A 22,106-nucleotide genomic window follows, 5' to 3' on the forward strand; every position below is an offset into this window, starting at 1 on the left:
GAACAGGTAGTGTAAAGAAAAAGAATGAAATGTACAACACAAAAGTGCAGTGGAGGAGAAAAAAAAAAGAGAACTCTACTCAGACTGAGCTCCTGATTGGGGATCAGTATGAGAACAGAAAACAAAAACTCCTCAGCACAAAAGCACATGAATCTTCACACCATAACACCATGAAAACACGTGACAAGCAACAGGGGTGGGTGAGCGGAGTTAGAGTAAGCCAATGTAGACGGCAGCATCGGGTCATCTCTGCCCGTTCCAGCTGACCCACCGTCGGCATCAGAAGGGGGGGAAGCATCGGAGGCGATGACGGTGGCTCGGTCCCCTCGTCCAGCGTGTCGGCTGACATCCTTGAGCTTGATGCCTGCTGCTGCTACAGCTCCTCCACCCCAATCAGTTCTCTGTAACTCATCACACGTAGATCTCAAAGTGTGAACGTCATTTATACTGTGAGAACAGAGCAGCTTAAAGGTAAAAATTTCATTATATCCTCTACCTGTGTACGCAGCAGGCTTGATCAAACCCATGTGAAGACTAAACACCTTTGGCTCACCTCATCTGGTCTGGCAGTGGAAACCAGGGCTCAGGTTGGACAAGGCCAGTAACTGCTCGGTTATGATGGAGGAGCCAAAGATTGAGGGGGAGCTTTGTGAGGAGTAGCAGCAGGAGATGGCACCTCCGCAAGCTGATCCAGGCCCTGTGAGACCTCCAGCAGCTCCTCCTGTGACGACGTGGTAGGAGCTGGATGTGGTTGTAGTGAGAGGCTGAATGAAAGAGAAGCAAATGTTTTAGTTCTTGAAGAGTTTGATGTTTAAAGTAAAGAGAGTGGAAGCTGATCAGACTGCAGAAAGAAACCATTTCTTTTTGGTTGGTGTAGCTGGTGTAACAAACCCTCTGAGGCATCCACCTCCTCTGGGATCCGCAACCTGCCCGCTGGAGACCGATGACCTGGACCTCTTTGGAGGCTTTTAGGATGAGGGTACCAATGGGGGCCCTCCTATATGTTGGATGCTCCTTCTAAAATTAGACATGAGTATGAGATAGTAGATGCAGTGATTAAAGAAAAATCTAACTCAATATGTTTGTTTTTAAAGCAGTTTGGATGTGAAACAGAGAAAATGCGACACAGTCAGTTTTTAGTAATCTGCTCACTCTTTCATCACAGCCTTCATTTGTAGAATCAGGTGTTTTATACAGTGTGATGGCATGCAGCGAGCACAGATGTTATGATGATGAGCTGGATCATCTTCTTGTCTCATTTAAGTGATTTCAGCTCTAAACTGTTAAACTCACAGTGGAATAAGTCACTGGATGTACAGCATGAACGGTGCTCGGTTAACACAACACCGACCAACACTGTGTACCGCGACTTTAAATCCTCCGCCCGTGTGTTAGCTAAACATTGTGAAATCACTGATTCACACAGTCACAGAAAGTAAATACATCGGTTAGCTCAGAGAACCTCGTGTGAGTCTGAAATAATATAATTTAACGGTTTTTCACCATTATTTCATGAAAATAAAGAGAAGAAAGACTGAATTAATCGGCACTCACAAGATTCCCCCGGAGCTCTGTCGATGGGAGGGTCAATGAAGAAACTGGAACAAATCCTCAAACTGTGTTGTTGAAGAGTGCCCTCTGGTGGATAAACTGTGACAGTGATACTCACAGCACAGATGAATGGTGTTTCTCTCGTCTCTTCTTTACTTATTTCAATTTGCAAACCATTTAAAATGCTGATGCCGATAGATCAGATTGTTCAGGCTACACCACATATTAGTATTATTTTAAGGACCTTAATTACAGCCTGTAACCAATGTACATTTACTGGAAATATCATTTATACAGGTTTTCCTCATACTGGTGCGGAGTGTGCAGCTCACACCTGTCCACAGTAACGAGGGCAGCGTTCTTTTATTTCACCTGGATTCACTTTCTCATTGGTGCCGCCTCTTCGCTACTTGTCCTGAATCTTTTAATTCTTTTATTTGCACATGTGACCAGTCAGCATGACTGATATACAGTTTATTGGTTATTAGGCCTGCAGTTATTTCAGACTCATCGCTTTGTGGATGGTGTGACTTTAAAACAGGAATAATGTAGTTTGAGGTGAGTTCCTGAACCCAGGCTGCAGCTGCTTATTGTTTTAAATATGAAGCATGGCTTTGTATTTCTGTCTGTTTTCCAATGAAAATTAACACTAAAGTGACTTAATTTCTTTTTTTTGAGACTTTTAAAATCTTCTTTTATGTGTTAATGGGTGTAAACTGAATGCAGTCACCTCCACTCTACTGTAAAAAGCAAAGATAAAGTCACTGAATCTGTTTCCTGTCATGTGCCTCTGACAGACAGCCACAGCTGCCTTGGACCAAAATACCACCGGGGGAACCGACCCAAACAAGGGGACGACACCTACCTCAGCACCCACACGCACCACCTCTTACCTCCGTCACCTCCCTCCCACTCTTACCGCTCTGCTGAGGTGGTTCAACCCCTTCAGGGTTATTTTTGGCCTCTGCAGGGGTCGGCCTAAGAGGAGAGAGAGAGGGCACCCGAATGTTAGTGAGAGTCCTGCACTCCCTCAGCCTGTCCCGCCCTCGGCTGCTTTCTCCTTTCTCACTGTCTCCTCTGTGTTTTGTTTGCCCGGCACAATGACTGTAGGGAACATGGAGCGAGCCGAGCTGTTTGATGCCGGGAGCAAAGGTCGAGGCCTGAGGGCCGCCAAAGAGCTCAACACGGGGGAAGTGATCTTCTCCGAGCCCAGCTTTGCAGCTGTGGTCTTTGACAGGTACGGGTCTCCTGGTCGTTCTGGGTTTTGCATGAACACGTCTCAGGTGTACTCAGACTGTGGGCGTTGGTCACCATCTCAGGGTCATGACCTTCCTTCTAGACCTCCAAATTCTATGACATCAGCAACACGAAGGCCATCGAGGTGTCATGTGAACTTGAGCGGGACATAGTTCTGGATGCAATGTGAGGAGGCTCCAGCAGAAAGGATTATGACACCTTTACAAGGTTTAACGTTCAGGTTTTATTAATATAAGATTAGATTTATGAGTGTAACGCCTTTTAGCGTCACATATGGAACATAAAAAAGTTTGTGGTGGTTTGTTTCAGGTATGCAGTGATCTGCAGGTTGATTCTCACTGTTTAGTTTGGCCTCTGGAGACAGAAAACAGACCTGTCCCCGAAAATCTGAGAGGGACGGATGTTTGACAACACAGCAAAAGTCAAACTGGGACACGCAGGAGGCCAGTGCGACGTCATTAGGAACTGGATTGATGTGGTCTGCTTTGCTGGTTTCAGTGGTTTGAATAAGCTGCAGCCATTTGAGGTTAAAGTCGTTCCAGCTTGGTTTCTGTTTTTTGGCACCAAAGTTGAGAGTTGACCTTTTGACATAGATAATGAGTCTTGTGTCCAAATGTAGGTAAAAAAGAAAAAGATTAATTGTTTTGAAGATTTATCCATCAAATTTTTGGAAAACAAACATCCAGAGAACCAGTTTGTTTTTTCTGTTCCTCTACAAGGACATGAAATCTCTGATCTTTATTGAAACTATGATATATTATGATGAGGGCCTGTAACTGTAATTTCATACAAGAAGGTAAAAATATTTATGCCTTCATTAAATGAACTAAAGTTATTGGATCTCAGGATCAGGTGGGAGCTGATTCCTGATTTTTTGAGCTTTCTACATGTTTGTTTTGGTTAGTGATGATTTGCTGGTGGCTAAAATCAGCTGGTATTAAAGGGAACACTGGTTTGTTGATGTGCTAGAATACCAGACACAGATCTGGTAGCAGTGTTAGTGTTACAGCCTTATAAGAGCTCGTATCTGCAAGACGGCAGCTCACCGAAGCAGGCATGCACTGAGGGTTTCTGCACAGTGTAAGGCGGGAGCTGTCCAAAACTACAAAGAGACTGAGGAGGCTGTAAGTGGTGAGAGGCATTAACAAGGCTGCTTGGCGTTGTTTTGGACCGGCACAGAGGGCTGAATAACCAGTATACACAGACCTGCAAACTTCTGTGTGGTTTAAAGAATGATAAAGAAATGAGAATCAGGGAAACTAGAAAAAAAGCTACATACCTTCATTATTCTCTGAGCATAGGAGCACTCCTCATCTCTGTGATTTTACCTATAACCTGTCTGTGTTTCTCTTTAAGTTTGGCCACCCAGGTGTGCCACAGCTGCTTTCGCCATCAGGCCAATCTGCACCGCTGCGCTCAGTGCAAGTTTGCCCACTACTGCGACCGAACCTGCCAGACCGCGTGCTGGAACGAGCACAAGCAGGAGTGTGGCGCCATCAAGAAGCTCGGCAGCGCGCCCAGCGAGAATATTCGGTAAGAAAATGTGCATGACAGAGACCTCTGGGTTTTCCCACCATCGAAAAATGTGCTAACATCTGAAATGTTTTTGCTTCCTGGATAAATAAAGTTTGTAAAAGAGAAGGGAAATAAACTTTGTATGAAAAGACCGTGAATGCTTGCAGACTTCACACATTCCCGGCAGTTAAGAGCTGTTTACAGGCTGCAAAGTACCAGAAAGCGTGCTTAAACTAAGATTTATTAATACCAGAAGTGATGTTAAATGTGATAGTGCAAGGTTTGTCCAAATGTGCTCAATCTTGCTTTGTATTTGGTTACTACCAACAATCCCATTTATCTGTTATCCCTGGAAACCCACCAAATCACCTGTGACTCATCTCAAGCTAAGATTAGCATTGGATTTTGTTTTAACCACGTGCTAAATAGGTAAAGTTTCTTTTGGGGTGGGGTTCAATTGGGGTGTTCCAACCAACCCAATTGAAAAGCTTAACCAAAGTCTTAATGGGTCATCGGTGACCTGGTTAAAGCCTTTGCTGCTGTCATGATCAGTGGGGTTGAACTTCCAGGCTCTGAGGCTAATAAATCAGCCAGGCTGGGGGTTTGTGTCACATGATTGTTTTAGAATTGTGCATCTACAACAAAATCCCAGCTATACCTGGAAACATTGCACTACATCATGCATTTCCTGCAAGGTTTAATGTCCTGGACTATAATCTGTCTGATATTCCCGGGAATCTTGGACATGGATGAATGAACCTTTAATTTCCTGTTTCTTCCTGCGACAGCTTGGCAGCTCGTGTGCTGTGGCGTATGCACAAGGACACGGGCATCGCGTCCGACAGTCAGCTGATCTCCGTTGACCAACTGCAGGAGCATGTGGCTGACCTGGCCGCCGAAGACTTTAAGCAGCTCCGGGCTGACGTGCACAAGTTCCTTCAGTACTGGTCTTACGGGACGAGGCAGCACTCTGTCGACTATATCTCACACATCTTTGGCATCGTTAGTGTTTCATCATTAATCACCAAATCCACCATCCTAGCCCTGCCTCTGCCTCTTCTTACCCTCCCTGCCAACTGTGTCTGTTCTTGCAGATCAAGTGTAATGGATTCACCCTGAGTGACCAAAGAGGGCTGCAGGCTGTGGGTGTGGGTCTTTTTCCCAACCTGTGCCTGGTCAACCATGACTGCTGGCCTAACTGCACCGTCATCCTCAACCACGGGAAGTACGTATCCGAGCTGCGGAGCACTGCTCCGTCATGAAATAAATCTATCAGGGTCTTTTCATAAAAAAAAACAAAACACAGCAATTAGAAAAAATCTTTGGTAAACTTGCTGAATGCATGCAGAATTTCATTCTCCTAACGCTAAGAAGTTATATATTATGTGTCTTTTGTGCTTGTGACGACTTAATTTACAGATATATATGGAGGCATATATTAGGGAAGTAAAGTACAGTAATAAAGCCAGAGTCTGGCAGGTTTAGTGGACCACACTGATACTTTACTTTAAACAGAGTGCAGCGTATAAACGTCTGACTGTCTCTTTTCTTTGCAGCCAGTCAGCTGTGAGCTCTGCTCTCCACTCTCAGAGGAGGTATGTTTTCCAGACGTTCACCACTCGGTTCGACATATGACTTGGCTTTAGTGAGAACATACAGACACACACGCCAGTGTTTATTCCAGCTATAACGCAGAATGCCACGTACACAGTTTTATTATCTTTCTGTTTTTCCTGTGAGGCTGAGGAAAAAAACACAAAAGTATTAGACTAAAAAACACCCAAAGTTGAGGTTAGAGTTGCAGTTCCTGTGATGTCCACTGGAGGCTCCCTCCAGAAGTGTACAAGTCCCCATAGACCCCTAATGTTAAAATTTACAACTTCACAGCAGAAATAAACATGTTTACAGCCTGGTAGAAAATCAGTTTTGATCTCTGTGGATAGTTTCCTCTTCATAGCATCTGTGCAGGTTTGGTTGCACTAAAAGAGGTTCTTAGATGTGAACTGCTTTTCCATAAGAACTTTTGCATTTTTAAGTTTTCGATTTAATAACACAGTGACTACAGGATCCACCTAAGGCTGTTAACCACTAAGGTTGCGTATAGCTAAATATCCACGTTAGTTCAAATATAGTGTATCCAAACAGTAGCCAAAACGTCACCAGTCTCAGGGCTGCATTTGGTTTTTACCTTACAAAAGTACTTTGAGGCTGTTGTTGTGACTTGGCACTATCTAAATAAAATTGAATTGAACTGATAAACCTGCAAGTTATCCTGTGATGTGTCAAAGCATCAAAACCAAGAGATAAAGCAGTAAATGCTAACAAATCACCCAATAGGTTGGTCATTCATGTAAGCTTATGAGGAAGAAAATGCTCGTAAACGCTTGTTAGATATAAAAAAGTAAGCTTCTGAGAGATGCTCATAGCTGGTTTTGGTCTTTTCCTGGCTGATGATAGTACCTCTCTTATCATAATGATTATAAACAAGAGATCAACCTGCCCCATATCTCTAAAAGTACACTTGTATGCAGAGATCATAGTGGACATGGACTAATCGGCTTCCGGGATTCAAGATATTCAGATAGGTAACAAAGTCCAGTTTCCTCCACTGTAAAACAATTTACATGCATTGTGATGTCCTCAGAGTTTCCCTTAAGACGCTCGATAACCATCGTAAACCCTCACTGGGGTTTAAATACCTGAGACTTTCCACCACATGGTTTTAGAACTGGAGAAGCCTTTTGAATGAGAGGTGAAATGACTTCACGAAACTTAAAGAAGTCCAGTCACTTTCTTTCCAAGCTCCTTAGACTACCATGACCTGGATGACTGAGAACCTACACCATCCGGTCCTTCTCTGTCCCAGGATTGAGCTACGGGCTCTGGGGAAAATCCCTGAGGGGGAAGAGCTGACCGTGAGCTATGTGGACTTCCTGAACCTTTCGGCTGACCGCCAGAAGAAGCTGAAGGAGCGTTTCCACTTTGACTGCACCTGTGAGCACTGCAGCAAGCACATCAAGGATGACCTGATGACAGCGGTTGCAGACAGCAAAGTGCGAGGGCAAACATTAGACTGTTTTTAAAGTGTATTTTCAGTTGTTTTACCTCGACTTTTCTCTCTTTCTCTCAGCCATCTGTGGATAAGGTAAAGGAGGTAACGGCCTTCAGTAAGGAGTCTTTGGAGAAGATTGAGAAGTCACGCGTTGAGAGAGATTACAATGAGGTACACCACGCCCCTGTCAGCTTCCTTCAACCTAACCCTCTCTTGATGACTGTTGCCATGCTTTTGTTAACTCCTTCAGTCGAGTGAGCATCTCTCCTTTCCTCTCTCAGGTGCTGAAGTTGTGTTATGAGTGTCTGCAGAAGCAGGAGAATGTCCTGGCAGATACTAACCTGTACAAGCTGCGAGTGCTCAGCATCGCCAGCGAAGTCCTGTCATACCAGCGGTCCTTCGCCAAGGCAGCAGACTACGCCCACAGGATGGTGGAGGGATACAGGTTAGTGCTGATAATAGATTGTGTATCAGATCAACATAGCCGCCAGGTTTGGGGCTAGGGTCTAAAACCATGTGTGAAATGGAAGATAGAATAGAATAGAATAGAATAGAATTCAACTTAATTGTCATTGCACATGTCACAGGTACAGGGCAACAAAATGCAGTTTGCATCCATCCAGAAGTGCTTTAGCCGTGATATAGGTATATTACAATATATATTAGCAATAATATAGATGTGTAAGTATATTACAGAAAAGGGTCTATTATGGTATGTTATAATGTACACGGTGTGAAGTATGTTATGAATATTCTATAACTATAAGTATGTACAGGCTGTAGTGAGTACAAGCTATGTACAGGCTATGAACAGGATATAAATATGAAATAAAAACTATACAGAAATCTGAGATATACAGTTATACAGAAATGTGAACTATGCAAGTTATAAACAGTTGTAGGATTGAAAATTATCATGATGGGAACCACCAGGACTCTTCATAGAGAAACTGACTGAGGTCTTGATTGGGGAACAAAGATGAACTGGTTATTCCAACAAAGCTTCCCCTGAAGAGATTAGGGACAGCCATCTAAGTAGTACTTCATTAATAGGGCCTTTCTGTTAGAACAGCTGGAAGGATCCAGACTATTAGATCTGATGAGGCAAAAAATACAGTTTTGAGGTAAAACATCAGTCCCTGCCTGTAATCTGCTAAAACTATCCCTATAGTAAAGCATGGTGGTGGTAGCATTATCCTGTGTGGTTGCTATGTTAGTAACTTGGACAATGAGGCTGATGTAAACTGAGGAAAAAGTAAATATGAAATTTTTAAAAATAACATCTCTGGCGTGTACCGGGTTTGCCCCAGGACCTTATCCTGGCAGGATTTGTCCGAAACACTTCACTTAGATTGTGTCCAGGTGGCATACTAGTCAGATACCAAAACTGCCTCAGCTGCCTCGTTCGATGTGGAGGAGCACAACTCAAATGGTTGAAAACAAAGCCTAGGTTCTAACGCTTTTTTATCTGCTGCTTCTGAGCTTTGAAACAGTCCATCACTTCATAACAGATCTGCCCAAACATCAGCGCCTTTTAAATTAATGCTTGAGACACACTACTTCAACCTGGCCTGTAATCCAGCTGGAGCTGAGAGTTAATATAAAGTAAACCTACAAATAATGAATAAATAATTTAAAATATATACTCATTGCTTTAGAGTGTGTATCTAAAGCATCTAAAATGTCGATTTTGGATGACTTTTGCCCCCTTTGATTTTGTGAACAGGAAGTTGTACCACCCCAATAACGCCCAGCTGGGTATGGCCATTATGCGGGCAGGTGTCACCCACTGGCATGCAGGGCAGATCGAGGAGGGCCACAGCCTGATCTGTCAGGCCTACCGCATCCTGATGGTCACCCATGGACCCAACCACGCCATCACCAAAGACCTGGAGGTCACACTGCACTCACATGTTTGGTCTTTAAGTGCTATAATAAATTGTAAATTCATTGATTTCACTTCTTTGCGCTTTAGGGGATGCGCACACAGACCGAGATGGAGCTGAAGATGTTTAAGCAGAACAAGGCTGCGTACCAAACCATGAGGGACGCCGCACTGAAGCACTGAAGACCAGAAACCTCCTTCACCGCTGATGCTCCAATCCTAACTGTCCACTGACATGTACATACTGAATCCCCTAAAGCTCTGCAAACACCCCCTGAGCAGAGATTGATCTGATTGCAAAGCTGCAGCTTGTAACGCAATATGCTGCATGTATGTACAATAAAAGTGGAAATACATGTCCTGTTACTACAGGCATCATTATTGTTTATCATTCAGTGTAAATTATATCTGCCTGAGTAATGCATCTACACAGCTCGCTGAGCAAGGACAAAGTTGACACTCCTGCTTCTTGTTGAAATACAGTCTTCCCCCAAAAATCCAAAACCAGTGGCTGAACTCACGGTTGCTACATCCTTTTTTTTTACTTCTGTCTGTGGTTTAGCCTCATCATTTTTGTGTAATCTCACTGACAGACCAACAGACTCTTTGGAGGAGGAAATTCTCTTTAATAACTGACAGTTTTAAATCTTACAGCAAAGCGACTTTAAAAGTTAAACATCAGGTAGCTACAAAGTGAAAAATCACTCAGCTGAAATCCTGAAAACATGAAAAACTTCACTTTATTCCAAGCAGTTTTTGCACCGACACAAATTCTATTCAAAAGGGAAAAGACTGAGCAAGAAAACTGTATCAAAAGAGCTGGAAAGCATCAGCATCACGACAGATCACAGTGAGCCCTGAGAAGCACCTCTTCATGGGCGTCTGCATAGAGGTCAAAGGTCGTGCACTAACAGGGAGTATTGCTTCCGGTATTTCACCCTCATCGCTCCTACCTTTTTTGTCTTTAATTTAAAACTCTAAATTCATAGAAACATAGAAATCTCTCTTTAAATAAAAGCAAATGTTTGAGATTCATTTTTAAATAAAGTCAAAAAAAAAAAAAAAAAGAGGAGGAAATGAGGAGGTGTGAGTGTTCATAGCCGCCACACAGAGGAGACACACAGGACTGTACATTAGTGTTGCACGTGTAAAGTCACACATCAAGAAGACCGACAACTCTTCAGAATCCTCTCCTGAGAAGCTCCACCCCTTCTCCCTTCTCATTGGATGGCACAGAGCTCAGTGCTGGACTGATTGTGAGGCTCCTGCCCCCCCTCAGCGTCTCTGGGACTCCGGTCGTGCTCCTGCGTCGCCCCCTCCTGATCGTACAACCCCGGCGGCTCTAGGCTCTGCCGCAGCTCCATCAGCAGCTCCTTCCCGTCACTCGAAGGCAGGTTTCCAAGGAAGTACTGTGGCGCCAGCTCCACAAACCTACGAGGAATCACGACAGGCGTCAACAGAGATGCTTAAAGGTGATAATAATCAGCACTAAGTGACAACAGCATCTCAAAACACGACTCTTTTACACCCTCATCCTTCCGAGGCTGCTCGAGGCAGCTGAGAGAGTTGCAGAAGGTCTCATTTTTAAGTTAGACTATAATCTGCTCAGACACTGGGATTAAAAATGTTTTTCATTTTAATAAAGTTGCATGAAGCCACTTTTTTACTACATTGCAGCCGATCCGCAGCTTTAACTCACATCTGTGGGTGAACGTCAGAGGCGATGCGAATGCAGTTGTCGCGGGAGATGGTGAATTCGTGGTAGAGGACCCAGCTGGGGGGGTCGGGCCGCGGCTGTCGACACAGGTAAGAAGAGAAGGGGTGAAGGTGAGCCACGTGGCGGTGAGTTAGCAGGAGGTAGTTACCGGAGCCGTCCACATCGTGAGCCACCTGAGGAGGAGGAGGAGGAGGAGTCAGTGTTACACAAATTCACCAAGTTGAAGAGCAGAACTATGGGTAAAAATATTTTTAAAACAAGGAGCTTACTTTGAGGAAGAAGCCTGAGATGAGAGCACGCTTGATGTTCGTGCAGTTGTCTTGGCATCCGAAAGCAGGAGGAGAAACGGGAAGCTCTATCCGCTGCATCACCTCCAGCAGCTGCGCCCTGATCACTACAGCCAATCGCAGGGCGGCGTGACAGAGGAAGTTCGTCGTGCACCAGGCCTCATCCTGATTGTCTGCAGTCATCACACACAGACAGGCCAGCAATCAGAGAGGGACCAGCAGAAGCAGTTATTGAATTTCAGGACTTTTTACCCAGAAAACAGTGAAAATGTTTTGGGGGGGTTTTCCTATAGGCTTCAACTTTATTAATGTCAAATACAGCATGGAAATGAGTCCACAGGCTGTTCTGTTAAATTTCTCTGTTTAATGGAAAAAAAGTTGCCTAAAGCTCCGGAAAAATATTGCAGCATCACTGCTGAGCACAGTACATCTGTGATGGAGGTTAAGTGTACGTACGCTCCAAGAAGGCATTATATATATTGATGAGAGTCATGTGATCTCCCTCTGTGTGCATCAGAGGCCTCCAGTGTGTGACGGCAGCCTCCTCTCTGCTGGGCTCTGCAGTGACAAAGCAGGAAGGAGCTGCAACAAGAAAACACAAAGATCAGATCACATGTTCTTTATTAAAAGAGTCAACGTAGAACGAATGTCTCTCATCGGGCTTCACTTCCTGTAATGCTCGCTTACCCGTGAGCATCGCGGCTATTGTGAGCAGCTCGTCGACACAGTCGTACTCGCAGGCGGCGATCAGGGCTTTCGCCAGCGACGGCTCCAAGGGCAGCTCTGACATTATGATGCCGACCTCTGACAGGTTTCCATCGTCGTCCAGCGCTGCCAGGTAGTCCAGGTCCTCCAGGGCCTGCATCAGGGCCTCAGGGGCTGGAGGGAGGGGCAGAGAGAGGAGGGTATGAGGGTAAATCCAAACTACTACCACTCCACGAAGCACCAGACTCTAATGTTAGAGAGCTAAAGAAGACTGTCTCCTTAGCGTGGGTACAAACTTGTACCTCCTTCACTGTGCGCTCTGTGGCACAAAGGAGGTTTGTAAAAGGTCACCTGGTCTGTCCAGGAACTTGCACTGCCCCATGTCGGCAATATCCAGCCTCTTCAGCAGCAGCACCAGGTGGCTGAGGTTCTCCTCCATCACACCTGGACTGTGAGCCTCCGCCATCCCCTCTTCATACAGGGACTGGGAGTACAGACGGAGGCACAGGCCTAAAGGGTGTGAGAGAGGTCACAGTTAACAGCCATGGTGAAACACTGCAGGTCGATTTAAGTGACATATTTTCTGTAAACTCCTGTTTAAAAATAGTTCAAAACCTCCCAGAATTATCTAACGCGGCCAGCAGAGTGTGAAGAAAAATACAGAGCTAGGCCTCTCCCTGTCCATGTAATACCAAACATTACCATAAGATGGCAGCATGCAGTCTGCCCAGAGGAACTGCACTATAACTACATGGAAACTTTTATTGACGACTCTGTTTTACACCTCACAGTCACCTAAAGTTAAACCCATTTAATCACCGCTGTATTCTGCTCATGTTTAATGGTCTTCTTTTACTTCTGTAGAACCAATCACTGATACATTTATGCTATCATATACATCCATCTGAAAGGTTTCTGGACTGTTTGTCCCTAAATCCTGCACTGAGCTTATTTTTTGAAAAAAAAAAAAAAAAGTTAAAATTTGTCGCTCCCTTTGCCTTTAATCAGTTGGTAAAATTGCATCTAAACTAAATCTCAGTGAGCTGTTGTCACTAAATCAATTTCAGGTCATTTGAAGTTACCCGGCAGCTGTTCAGGCTGATTATCACTGTTCAGCCTGGAGCGACTGTAAAAATGAGCTGTCCTGCTGCCTTAAAATGGTAGATACTGCAATACACCCTATGATCAAGCACTTAGTGACAGTGGAAAGGAAAAACTTCCTTTTAACAGGAAGAAGCCTCCAGCAGAATCAGGCTCAGGTAGGGGCTGCATCTGCTGCGACCAGCTGGGGATGCAAATATGTGCAATTCATAGCTCAGTGGTCACTTCAGACTCTCAACCCCAAAGTTGAGAAACCAGCAGGTGACATCATGGCAGCTATGGACATCTTTTATTTACAGTCTAAGGGAAATACCAATGGAGTTTTATCTTTCAGTCTTTGAGCTGTGATTAGCTCAGTCAGTGCTTCATAACTCTTCAGCAAACTTCAGAAGAGTTTGTGTGGGAGGGAAACCTGAACAGATGGCGTACCTGGAAGGTGGCTGTTCACCCTCTGAGTGCGCATGTCGGCCTGGTGTTTGCTGATCGTCCTCAGAACCTGAGAGTTCGCTCTAATTTGTGGATTATAAACCTACCACAGAACATCAATTAAATTCAAGCTCAAAAACAGGCCTGAATATGAGTAAAGTTTATTAAGTTATAATAAAAAGAATACTTTTCATGAAATATTGCTGTTAATACAAAAACATAAACTGACATTTTTTAGTTGGAGCCCCATGTCGATGACGTAGCGAATTCCAGGCAGTGAGAAGGACGCCTCTGCGAGTGCGTCGGTGAGGATGACTTTCCTTTTTATGCCCACACCTCCAGCTCCCACTGCCGAGTTGTCCTCAGAGCCGCCGTCCTCCCTCAGAGCTGATGCATCAGGGTCGGACTCGTAGATCCGCTGGGTAAGCCCACCCAGTCCGGCGTGGAGGGGGAGGAGTCGCAGAGCGCCGAGCTGAGGACTCAAAGCTACACACTCCTTCTCCAGCAGGGCGGCGCACTCTTCTATTTCCTGTTTAACAGAGAGGAGACAGGACACGATTAAATCCACTGAGAGGGTTTGATTAAGGGGACACGTTTTCATCACCAGGCTGAAAAAAAGCACCAACAGCTGCAGTTCCCCTGATGTCCACTGGAGCTGCAGCAGTGAGTCAGTCCCCATACACTCCCATGTTAAAGTGCCTGACATTAAAGCAGAAATAAACATTTACAACCTGATACATAACCGGTTTTGTCTCCATTGCTGATTTCCCTCTTGTTTGTGCTGTTGGTTCCTTTTGGGGCATTTCTCTAAAAATAAAACAGCGTCCACAAACAAACAAGCACAAAAAAACCTCACCTAGCTTGTGTTCTGTGAGGTTAAATGATGCTCCTGCCAAAGTTTGATGGTTTTAACTCTCTGATAGAAGACAGAGAAGTCAAAATATTCTAAATATAGAGCACACTTAACAGAGTGAACGTTTTTAGGTGGCCTGGTTTAATTTTGCACCTGTCCTTCTCTTCTAGTGTTGCTTCTCCAAACTGAGGACGAGCTGATTGTCACTTAGTGTCAATTTAAAAAGAAGTTGACACTGTTCCACTCCAGGTAATCCTAACTAAACCACCCTCGAGGGAGGCCAGGCTTCAACAGTGAGTGAAGGAGCAGGAGGTGTGGTGATGTTGACACAAAGGGAGTTTAAATGAGAGTCTAAAGTGAAGGTCAATATGTACAGAAAGCACATGAGGGATTTCTGCATATTTGTAGTTTCATTTGAGAAGGGACATCAGACACCTGCAAAGCCCCAGACGCATCTCAGGTGAAGCTGACCTTATTTCATTGCTCTGCAGGACAAAGGTGGTGAAACTCTACAGCTCAAAATAAAGAATGAAGATTGGTTTGGGCAATTTGCTTTGTGTTAAAGTGTAAAAACTAAACACCGTGTTAAAGGAATAAGATCAGGTGTGATTGTACCAACAGGCCCAGGTGTTGTTTACTTTGTTTGAACCAGAGATAGCTCAGTACATAGTGTGTTCGCCCCATTGGAAGGTCGGGGCGAACCCTGAGGTACCCCTGAGCAAGGTACCATCTCCACACACTGCTCCCCGAGCTCTGGATTGGTGGCTGCCCACTGCTTCACCGAGTGAATGGGTTAAATGCAGAGGACTAATTTCCTACAGACTAATTTCTTTTGGGATTAATATAGTGTACACTATTATTATTATTAAATCAGTCTTTGGTTTAGTTTTTGTTAAATGATTAATGCTTTCCTTCATCTTAGGTTGTATTTAAATTATTTTCATGCCTGCTGATGTGCAGATTAATTTTAAAGATATTCTGTTACAAAAAACCTCGGAGGATTTACTTTCCTCTCCGTGGCTGTTTACTCGTGTACCTGTGCATTGGCCAGAAACACCATCACGTCTCCTTCCTCTCCTCTCCGGTGCAGATCCAGCACCATGTGACAGGCGACGGCGGTGGGTTCCTTCCCCGCCGAAAGCTCCCTGTACAGTGTCTCCACCTCCACATTCACAGTCTTCCTTTTCACTGCTCCACCCTCTTCCTCCTCCTCCTGGTCTCCATTAGCGGGCTCTGAGGGGAGGTTGTCCAGGGAGAGGTGAGGGATGGAGGGTCCCAGGAAGGTGGCGAGCCGAGGGGCGAGAGTGGGGTGAGTGAGGAGGACCACCCGGAAGTTGTCGGGCCTTTGGCGGCAGACGTCGCACAGCAGGCCAAGCAGCACGTCTGTGGGCACTGTGCGCTCCTGGAGCTCGTCCAAGACCACAACGCCGTACTGATGCAGCAGGGGGTCTGACATCATTTCCTCCAACAGCAGCGTGTCGCTGACAAACCTGCGGAGAGGGCATCAAAACAGGACACGGGGATCAATCTCAGAGGAAACTAAAGGTGTACAGAGAATAAGAATTGAAGGTGAGGCTGAAGAAGAAAGGCCGAGGAATATTCTCATCCAGAACCAAAGAAATCCAGTGATGCAGAAGTTTAAACTTTAACATGGATGAAATTTTTCTTGCAGGTTCGTTTCAAAGACTTTTCAAAGGATAACAAAAGGAATAATTTGATACTTGCTTCCTTGTTGTGAGTTAAATGAGAACAGGGAACGAGATGCAGTAGCTCCGTTCAAAACAATCCTTATTTATCTTTCACCGAGCCTTTATGTAACCATTCGGTTCATCTAACTGAAACGAGTCGTTTCAGCTCCCATCTTTTTAAGACCCCCCTGATTGATCACCTTCTTGAAGCCTGCAGAGGGGCAGCATCCAATGCTTATAAGATATACTGCTGGCAGCTGATCTTGAAAGCAGAAGAAAGACAATATCTAGTGTAAATACTGAAGCAAAGATTCAGAGCAGTCTGAAGTTTACTGCAGATGGATTACTTTTACTTACGATTACCTCATTGTTTGAAACTGAGAACGGGAAGCAGTGCTGCTCTGTTCTATGCACTGTGTGCCTCATTTTTTAAATAACATTATAATTCATAATAAAAAGCATTTATCTCAAAAATATATTATATCTCACTAAGGGAGAAATTTCAGAATAATCTGAATACTTTTTATTTGCCACTACAGAGATGAAATTACTTTGAACACAGCGTAAGATTTCAAAACGATCTAACCTGAGCATGGTGTCAGGCGTGCAGCCGTCATCGTTGGGCACTCTGTAGCCGACCTCCAGACCCAGGCTGAGGTCCATCTCATCGGCCACACGCAGGGCCAGACTCACCGCCGCCACCGAGTGAGGCTGCGAGCAGCACACGAGGCCATGAGAGAACTCGTAGGAGAGCGCATACTCCACGCACCACTGAGGAACCTGCAGTGAGCACATGGGGAGGACGGAGGTCACACGATGTTTTTAGACTTAATAAAGTTCTTCAAAGCCTTTAATTCAGAGTATACTTGTGCAACATCATGAGGTTTTGGATGGACTGCTGTCATTTGGCTGTAAGCATTCAAATTCTAACTGCTGCTTGTGATTGGTTCTCTTGCTTGAATTTGCTCTCATCTGCTAGTCAAGTCTGCTCACTGAGCCTGCCATGCCTGCGACCAGCCAACCACTGCCATGCTGCATGACCTCAGACACCACAAGAAACCAGTTCACAAGTCCCAAAACCTGCACCTGGCCTACCTTTAGTCGTCTTCAAAAGGTGCCGAAACCAGTGGGTGACATCACCACGGCTACATCCATCCCTTATGAACAGCAATAACACTACCAACTGACGTGTCATCCACACGTGACCAAAGAGAACAAGCTGGGCCTTAAATGGAGCTTAAATCCATATTTAATCAAAGCTTTCATTTGATCTTAAGAGGAGGGGGAAGCTGATGGGGACCCAACTAAGAATAAAGAATTAAATACAAAATAAGCAAAATATTCAGACCCAGAATATACACAAATGTACCCGGTTAATCATTAATATACTGCAACAACATGGGAATAGAGCAGCTGCGAGGGAATTCAATTAATAAATCAATGGTACAGAAGTGGAGGTAGCGCAGTTTTTGGCTTTCCTCATATTCCAAAACGTGCTTTGTCTCTTCACTTTTACGGTCGCCCGGCACAATTTGCAGATGATATTGCTTGCAGCTGCTGCGATGCTTTCAACCAAAACAAGCGCAGCTTAATGACACCATCAACATGCGCTATCGCGGTAGAGCGGTATAGTCATAATCTTTACCGTTGGCAAAATTTATATCATTTCTACTGTATACCGTTTATACCTCCCACCCCTAACCCTTATTATACTTTTTTGTTCTTCTAAATTAAAACTTGAGGAGGAAATCAGGACTCATTCAACACTGAGTAAAAACAGAAGAAATTACTGACATACAGTGAGCGCACTGAGGGGCAAAGGTCAACGGGATAACAGCTATGTGACCCAGAATCAGGTTAATAAACAGACAGCGCAGATAAAGGCTGTAACACAAAAAGAAAGACAAAGTGATGGTATCACAGAAAACAGCCGATCAACAGAGACCGAAGGAACGAGCACATAAAGACTCACAGAGAGGTGGAGGAGAAGGAGGAGGTGCTGGAAATGAGATCTGTGGGTGTTTCAGGACAGAATGAGTGTTCAGGTTACAGCACAGCACTGTGAGTCTATCACAGTGGTTTAATGGTGTCATTCATTAGCCTGTGGGTGGGTGGAACTATGGAGCAGGTATATAGATAACCAGATCATCCCTGAGAAACAGACCCGGCACAGAAACCACCTCCAGGCTTCCACTTGAGGCTGGCTCCAAACACGAGTCACGTTAAAAGGCGGGGTGTCAGACTGGACACGTACAGCTCAGTCTGATGTTAAATGAGTGAGACCAGTAAAACCACCATAAAGCACACAGGCTTCTAAACCAGCAAAACTCAAAACACAGTGAGAATTTACATAGAAAATACCAAAAATCAGGCCTCGTTTTTGATGCCAAACGTAGCTGTGGAAAGTGTAAGATAAAGAGGGATTATTTTGATGCGAGTCATGCAAAGCCTCTGTAGTAGAGTCCAAGAATGAAAATATGGATTAGGAAACTCTCTAAATGGGAGCAACTGGGAGGCAGTCACAGATCTGACTGGCTTTGTTACATTTTAGAAAAAAAAAAGTTTTCCTGTCTGTGGTTACCTGCGTACTTTTTCCAGACCCACTGGGCGCGCTCAGTAGGACCATGTTGTGGCTCTCAAGGTGCTCCAGCAGACTCTGCCTGAGTCGCCACACTGGAAAGCGCTGCCTCTCCTCCAGCAGGGCATAGTATCGCGAAGAAAAGGGCAAACCATCATACGGGTTCACCTCCAGGTCTCCCAGTCCTTCATCCTCACCTCCTCGACTTCCTCCGTCTTCTTCATCGTCCAGATCCCCGCTTAAGAGGGAAGACACGGACAGTGAGTCCAGAGCTGTGGAGGGCCGAAGTTGGGAGGCAGAGGCAGTGGATGGCTTTGCTGCCATTGGTGATGACATCATCAGCAGGTTATCTGAGATTCTTTAGATTACCTGCAGAGAGGAAAAAAAACAAAACAACTAAAGGTCACAACGAGGAAAGTTCACCAATTCCTGCAAAACCAGAGAGGAAGAGTCTGAGGGCCAAGACTACTTCCTGAGACTTCACAGGAACCTGCAGCATGTTAGGTATGTAGCTGAGGAATGCGCGTCTCCGCCCAAACGCCACCGTGGTCATCAGACAGCTGCAGCAAAAGCCTGCTGGGTGCCTGCTGCTTGGCTCACTTATTAATGTGTGAGGAAGACAGAGAAGCAGATAAGAGCAAAAGAAGAGGGAAACATTGAGGTAGGCATGTGCAGCGAGAGTTAAATTTTTAAACTATTTTTAGATCATGATCACGCCTAATTTCTCCAGCGGTCCTCAGGGTTTGACGAAGTCCAGTAAGTGCTCTGTATGGCCAAAAAACATCCAAACACACACAAAGCAAAACCAGCAGGTGGAAGTTAAACAGATGACAGAGGCTGTCTACAGATTTTGCTTCATGTGCCACACCCTCCTCCCCCTCCCTTTCCCTCCTGCTGACCTGCGTCCCTCCCTGAGCGTCTCCTTTTTGTGTTTGTGTGGTTTCAGGTGTGCCAGAGTCAGACCAGAAGCACACCGGATGAGAGCAGCTCCATAATCAAATACTCAGCCCTGCCAAATGTGCCGGCACCAAGCCAAATTTATCCACCTGTGCTGCTTTTCAGCACTCAGCTTTTGTTGCTGCTTTCCCAGTATGCATCCTTTTCTATGCCTTCTTTATAGTCTCCAGTTAAGCCTCCCTCCCACCCCCCCCAACCCCCACCACCACCACCACCACCAATCTATCCAGACAGTACATAAATATATTTTATTTTATTTAAGCCTCTCTGCAGCTTGAGGACATGTTTTTCGATATGTACTGCATTATTAATTATCATTAAAAATTCCTCAATTACGTTAAGGTAACAAAAGCTACTCAGACCGCCTGGATACTCCTGCTCAGTAGCCCACCCACTTCTGTTTATGAGGGGCAACCAATCAGAAGACGACTTTATAAGATGAAGGAGGATTATTTTTTAATTTAAAGCATCCTCAGCTACTCATATGCTCAATACATAGCTTGAAATAAGCAGAATGCATCTGTTTTTAATGAAAGATGAGAAACAGAAGCAGGTCATTCATGTCGATGTCTGCTTTCTTGCTCTACTCAGCTACTGAAAACTGTGTGGTTAGATGTGGCTGGTCTGAACCCATCATATGAGCCTCTGCCAGAGGGGATATTCCTAACATGCCATCTCAGTCACACAGAAGCTCCACCCACTTGTGTTTATGAGGGGCAGCCAATAATTAAGACACCCTATTAAAGAGAGAATAGCTAAATAAGCCCAGTATATAATAAAGAAGGATTATTTTGAAGTGTGACTCATGCAAAGCTATTCAGTTGGAGTCCAGAAATAAAAATTTGGAGCAGAATAAGTGGAGAGGATTATCTAATATGAATCACTCATGGGTGGAGCCTACACCAGGTTCAGGTGTTAATGAAAACCACTGATTAGATTTGGATGACAAATAAAAGCCCTTCTCTTGTGACTCTACAGCAGAGACAGTGGAGTCTCTGTTTAGGAGAAACTCGGGTATAAGAGCAGCCTCTGTGAAATAAGCCTGTATCAGGGTGATGTGGCACCTTTCTGACCTTTAACCTTAATAAGCCTGACGAGCCTATTTAAGCAGACTAATGTCACAGCAGTCAGCCGCACGCTCCTCTTTTCTTATCTCTGAGAGCCATTTTAATGCCAACGGGTCACCTGACTTGGCCGAGAGGGAGGAAAGCCAGCACAGCAACGAGCCGTCACAGGTACGCCTTCTTACCTGAGAGACATACCGGCCGACAGGTGAAGAAGCCCCGCTGAACCAGCCCGCCCTCCGCTCCTCCTGTTGTTGTTGTCGGTTCAGAAACAAGCCGGCTTCACGTACCGGACAGCAGCGAGACAGAGACCGGGACAGACATCCGCTCACCGACCCTCTTTGTGAATCCTCCCCGGGCCCGCTGATCTCCTCACTGCTAACAAAGATAACGATAAAGACGGAGGAGGAGGTGTCTGCGTTAGCTGCCAGGCGCCATGTTGGCATGTCGAGCTGTCAAAGCTCGTGTTGCTTTGAGGAAACCTCGGAGAGTTCACAGCGTGACGGAGAGGCGTTCACGGAACAAGCTCGACATTTTTACTTTAGTAAAGACAGCCCAGTTAATATTTTCTTTCATTTTTTCCTCCCCTCCTACATCCCTTTATTTGTTTGTTTTTTACTTATGAAGAAATTAAAAGAATGTGTATTATTTGGGCGCAGCTGTGGTACCAAGGTCAGCAGGTAACTACGTCCCTCTGAGATCTGTGGCGCGACCCGAGACATAACCACAGTAATACATGAAGAATTAAGATTATTAAAAACAAATGAATAAAATACTGAGTGTACAAAGTCACACAAAAAATGAATAAATGTCTAAATAAATAAAAACTAAATGAATGTTAGTTTTGATGTTTGGTGAGTAAGCTTTAAAAAAGTTTTTCTTTATGTAATTTTATATTCATGTGTCTGTATTTCATATATTTCTGTATTTTCATAATTAATGGTTTATATTGACTTATTTCAGTATGTATACACTGAATGATATGTTTTAAATGTATTGTAACAATAATTTGTTTAATCCTGTATTTTATATGTTGATTATTTATGAAGATTTATATTTAAATATTTATTTATACATTTATTTTTGGCATGATGCAAGTATTTATTTCTGTATCTGTATTTTAAAATTTGCTGTACTACACTGATATTTATCTAATATAAAGTATATCTATAGCCACATCCACTGGATAAGCAGTTTAATTAACTAATTTATTTATATTTTTGCACATATGTATTCCTGTATTTTCATATTTATTACTAAATCTTTATATTTCATCAATGAAATTTATAGTTCTATATCTATAATTTTTATAAATATATTTGGATATTTATGTATGTCAACATTTAGTTAGGTTCCTCCACCTTCCTTTCTGTATTTATATATCAGTATTTTCTTTGAACCACATGTTTTTTCAGTCATTTGGTCACAGGGCAGCTTTAAGGAGCCAAAAGAGTCAACACAAATTATATT

The 22,106-nt window shown here is 44.3% G+C and overlaps 2 protein-coding genes across 5 annotated transcripts; one reads left to right on the top strand and one right to left on the bottom strand.

The window, feature by feature from the left end:
• Positions 1-2,388: 2,388 nt before the first annotated feature.
• LOC116334109 (histone-lysine N-methyltransferase SMYD1-like) lies at positions 2,389-9,646 on the top strand. 2 transcript variants are annotated; one of them, XM_031757431.2, is made up of 11 exons: positions 2,389-2,558; positions 2,662-2,788; positions 4,165-4,341; positions 5,112-5,325; positions 5,418-5,548; positions 5,880-5,918; positions 7,190-7,376; positions 7,454-7,546; positions 7,657-7,820; positions 9,102-9,270; positions 9,351-9,492. In XM_031757431.2, exons 2-11 carry the CDS (start codon positions 2,667-2,669, stop codon positions 9,441-9,443), a joined length of 1,389 nt encoding a protein of 462 aa, XP_031613291.1. In that variant the 5' UTR covers positions 2,389-2,558; positions 2,662-2,666; the 3' UTR covers positions 9,444-9,492. The 2 variants fall into 2 exon arrangements, with proteins under 2 accessions (XP_031613291.1, XP_031613290.1); XM_031757430.2 differs by lacking the exon at positions 2,389-2,558 and having other exon boundaries at positions 2,565-2,788; positions 9,351-9,646.
• A 217-nt stretch (positions 9,647-9,863) lies between these two features.
• dqx1 (DEAQ box RNA-dependent ATPase 1) lies at positions 9,864-21,640 on the bottom strand. Of its 3 annotated transcripts, none has more exons than XM_039615574.1 (12): positions 20,822-21,640; positions 18,619-18,853; positions 16,624-16,817; positions 15,386-15,839; positions 13,726-14,025; positions 13,500-13,599; positions 12,321-12,479; positions 11,952-12,143; positions 11,721-11,846; positions 11,247-11,437; positions 10,960-11,150; positions 9,864-10,691 (listed from the first exon to the last, which is right to left on the bottom strand). In XM_039615574.1, exons 1-12 carry the CDS (start codon positions 20,830-20,832, stop codon positions 10,481-10,483), a joined length of 2,364 nt encoding a protein of 787 aa, XP_039471508.1. In that variant the 5' UTR covers positions 20,833-21,640; the 3' UTR covers positions 9,864-10,480. The 3 variants fall into 3 exon arrangements, with proteins under 3 accessions (XP_039471508.1, XP_039471507.1, XP_031613309.1); XM_039615573.1 differs by having other exon boundaries at positions 18,619-18,984; XM_031757449.2 differs by lacking the exons at positions 16,624-16,817; positions 18,619-18,853; positions 20,822-21,640 and adding an exon at positions 16,238-16,301.
• Between the last annotated feature and the right edge of the window lie 466 nt (positions 21,641-22,106).

Source organism: Oreochromis aureus, linkage group 7, assembly GCF_013358895.1.
Source record: "Oreochromis aureus strain Israel breed Guangdong linkage group 7, ZZ_aureus, whole genome shotgun sequence".
NCBI classification, from domain to species: Eukaryota; Metazoa; Chordata; class Actinopteri; order Cichliformes; family Cichlidae; genus Oreochromis; species Oreochromis aureus.